The sequence below is a fragment of the Triticum urartu genome, chromosome 2A (assembly GCF_056163025.1).
Source record: "Triticum urartu cultivar PI428250 chromosome 2A, HENAU_Tu73, whole genome shotgun sequence".
NCBI classification, from domain to species: domain Eukaryota; kingdom Viridiplantae; phylum Streptophyta; class Magnoliopsida; order Poales; family Poaceae; genus Triticum; species Triticum urartu.
This window is the reverse complement of record NC_141874.1, coordinates 727,156,556-727,160,113: the sequence shown is the minus strand read 5'-3', so window position 1 is coordinate 727,160,113 and position 3,558 is coordinate 727,156,556. Positions and strand designations below refer to the sequence as shown.

The window sequence follows — 3,558 nt, the reverse complement described above, 5'->3', positions numbered from 1 at the left end:
TGGTCCATGCACCCCCCACCCCCCGTGTGCATCAACGTCCATCGACATACATACATCTCCGCACCGCACCTGCGTACGCGCACGCCCACCTCCTCCGCGCGCACCGCAGGACGCGCAGATATTTCTCCATTGCTCCGGCAGAAATGTTTTCTCCGGCCGGCTACATCATAAACGTAAACGGAGTACGGTACTTGGCCCTGATTGAAATGTTCGCTCGCCAACTTTATTTCCCTGTACTGCTGTCTGTCTGTGCGCGTACCACTACAGTAATATAAGTCGCATTAATTTGCTTGTGGTAAGTTGAGTCAGGACGTACATAGCGCGCACTGGTGGTACCCGGCAGAAGATAACTCAGCCATTTAGATTGTTCACGTACGGTTGCTGCAGATTAATCATCCATTCAATTCAGCTCAAGTACGTACGTCAACGTCATGTAAAGCAGGGCCGTAACAATGTTAAGGACATGTTTGGTTTGCAGCCTGAGGTTGCCACACTTTTTTAGCTACATGGTTGGTGTGTCATCATAGGCTGCGTTTTTTGTTAAATCTTGTCGCGGTTGCATGTCATTATAGGCTGCTTCTTTGTTAAATCTTGTCGCAGTTGTGATGGCCACTTTGTTTGCCACACTTTGTATGGGCAGCCGACGTTTGCCTAAAGTTAGTTGTGACAAAGTTAGTCATGAACCAAACACATGCCCTAGTATTCATTTCTTAAGGCAGTCTCTTCGTACAAATCATCGCCCCTAGCTAATTGTGCTCCAAATTTAATGAGCTCAGATGATAAAGCGTACACAACACACTACTTGAGTACTGTACACACAGTCACACACACACAAGACACAAGACACGACACACGTATGCATACATCCAAGAGCGCTAGCTGCAATTATCAGGCGTGGCCCATAATAAGGAAAACAAGCGACCGATCTTAATCAAGAGTCAATTAAGTACCAAACTAATCAACAAAGCACTAGACAACACGCATTAGCCTTTCAGCGTACAGCAGCGTGATGCCAAGCCCTACCACTGGCAAGATAGATACTGGCAGTGTACCGCACAGTGCCAGTATCTCGTGTAATTAAAACCACCGATAGATCCTTGCTATTGCTGTCCAGCCATGCCCGGCAGCGCGCGCCAGCCAATGCTGGCTGCAAACCTCCCTCTCGCAATCCAATCCAAGCCATGAAGCCAAACTAATCAACCAGATTAATTAATTAATTAACCAAGCAAATGCAAAAACCTCAAGGAAAAGGCCACACACTAGCTAGCTAGCCAGCCAGCCCAGCATGCATGCTAGCCCGTAGTATGATCGGCCGTGGACGAATGCGCCGGCCGAACGAGCTTGGTACGTAGCTGGACGTAAGTGTGCACCGACCGATGGATGGACGGACGGACGGACGGATGGAGAGAGGGTCACATGAGGAGGCTCCTGATGACGGCGGCCTGCTCGGCGGTGACGGCGTCGGAGGCGAGCAGCGCGGCGAGCGTCTCGCTCAGGTCGTCCACCTCCCGGTGCAGGCTCCGGATGTAGCTGCACGTCTCCTGAAGCACCCTCGCCGCCGAACCCTGCAACAAGACAAGCCCGCCAAGTCTCAGTGACTCCATGCATGCACGTCGCCATCAGCTGGCTGTTCATGGAAAATCTGCTAGATACTCACCCTGTGAGCGCCATTGCGGGCTTGGGACTCCGGGAGCAGCGCCTGCAGCTTGGAGAGCAGCTCGGAGATCTGCTCCTCCGAGATCGACGGCGAGCTCCCGGTGCGCCGCGTGCGTGACCTCCGGCTGCTCGACGACATGCTCGACTCGACGGCTCGCTCACGAGTCACAGCCCGCAGTGGGTAGCGTATGCACGTACGTGTCGAGCTGTAGCTGAGGCCTGGGAGTGCCCACACGCAGCTTGCAGGTGTAGGATATAGCTTAGCTAGGCAGATGGTAGCTAGCAGTTGTGGGGCGAGTGTGGCTGCTAGCTTGCTGCTTGCCTTTTGGTGCAGGTGAGTGGCAGCTGCAGCCGAGGCGAGAGCTATATATAACGGGCGCGGCCGGTCCGAGAACTAGCTAGCTACCAGTACCAGGGCGAAGAAGATGAGGAAGCCAGCGGCTTAGCGAGGCAGGAGGCGAGAGGGAGGGGAGGGGAGGGGTGAGAGCTCTAGTTAGAAAGCGAGGGCTGTAAATGGGTGACAGGGAGAGACGACGTGGTGAGCCATGGAGAGCGGCAGCACCACTCTACTACCACTACCAGTGGTACTGAGTGGTAGCATTCAGTGACAGTTGCAGCCGAGGTGAGTACTATAGCACTAGTAGACGTGGCGGAGCGGCTCAATTGCTGCCGCTGTGGTGCGCTGGGCGTGGGCTTGGGCCGTGGGACGTAGCACGTACGAGATCGATCGGGTAAATGCTTGTTTATTTGTTTGTTTCCTTCTTAGTTTAGTTGTGTGGCCTGTGGATTTTGTCTGCACTCTGTGCGGCGGGGTTTGGTTTACACATGGGGGGAGTGTGGGGGTCTCTCTAGATCTGCATGCTACATGCTGAGCACACATGCAAGGGCATCGTCCCTGGATAGATTAAGCAATCGTCACTGTCTACTAGTGCATAATCATATGGAGTATATTGATTTAACTATATAGAATCATCAGAGATGGCTTCGTTTGTGAATGTAAATTGGATTTCACGGTGCATCTATGTCGAAGTTGACTGCTTTTTTAAGTCACAACCGAATGGGAAAGTGAAAACCTTAGTTTGGTGAAAAAGTAGAAAATTTACAAGGTTCCATCGTACTCCCTCTGTAAACTAGTATAAGACCATTTAGATCACTAGACCAAACTTTTACTGCCTCCGATTCTTATTACTTGTCACAACTTTTGTTAAAGTTTGTACTAATGTTGTGCTAAAGCTGTGACAAGTAAAAAAATTAAAAAGGAGGAAGACTCCTGGCTATTAATGTGACAAGTAATATGGATTGAAGAGAGTAGTATTGTTCTGGTCGTTTGGAACTTAATAATATCTCTGTTGATTTAGAACTGGCAAAACAAAGGAGAAACATATAGCTCCTGTAAATCTCTAGACTTGATGTACTTCTGTTATGCTTTTAATGGAAAGGGGTAGCCCGGTTGGAAAACAAAAAGAGAAACAGATATAGGCATTGTTATAAACAGCGACCAACAAGCAGGGCCTTCCTTAGAAATGTGTTCTTAAACAGTGTGCTAACCAACAAACATAGCCTTACTTGAAAATATGTCTGCGTGCTTCTGTATTAGTGCCATGACTGCAGGAGTTCAAGGACTGTTGGCATATCATTTGCCTGCTGCTAGTAGCTGGTGAACAAGGCCTACACAACTCGCTCGTGCAGGGAACATCTAGGGACGCTGGAAGATTCGCGTAGGGTTGTCCCAAGCTGTGCGTGGGGGAGAAGGACTGAACGAGAGCCAGAATATACAAACACACTGTGTGGAGCCGGAGATGCCGATTGGTCACTGCACGGCGCCATGAACTCAACTCCACGTAGGCCATGCTGGTCCTGCCCAATTAACAAGCTTTTTCAACAGGCTCACGCCATGGCCAT

The 3,558-nt window shown here is 50.3% G+C and overlaps 1 protein-coding gene across 1 annotated transcript; it reads right to left on the bottom strand.

The window, feature by feature from the left end:
- Positions 1-676: 676 nt before the first annotated feature.
- On the bottom strand, positions 677-2,149 carry LOC125534347 (transcription factor ILI1). The gene is made up of 2 exons (XM_048697599.2): positions 1,658-2,149; positions 677-1,565 (listed from the first exon to the last, which is right to left on the bottom strand). The coding sequence occupies exons 1-2, from the start codon at positions 1,793-1,795 to the stop codon at positions 1,413-1,415; spliced, it is 291 nt and encodes a 96-aa protein (XP_048553556.1). The 5' UTR covers positions 1,796-2,149; the 3' UTR covers positions 677-1,412.
- Positions 2,150-3,558: the final 1,409 nt, after the last annotated feature.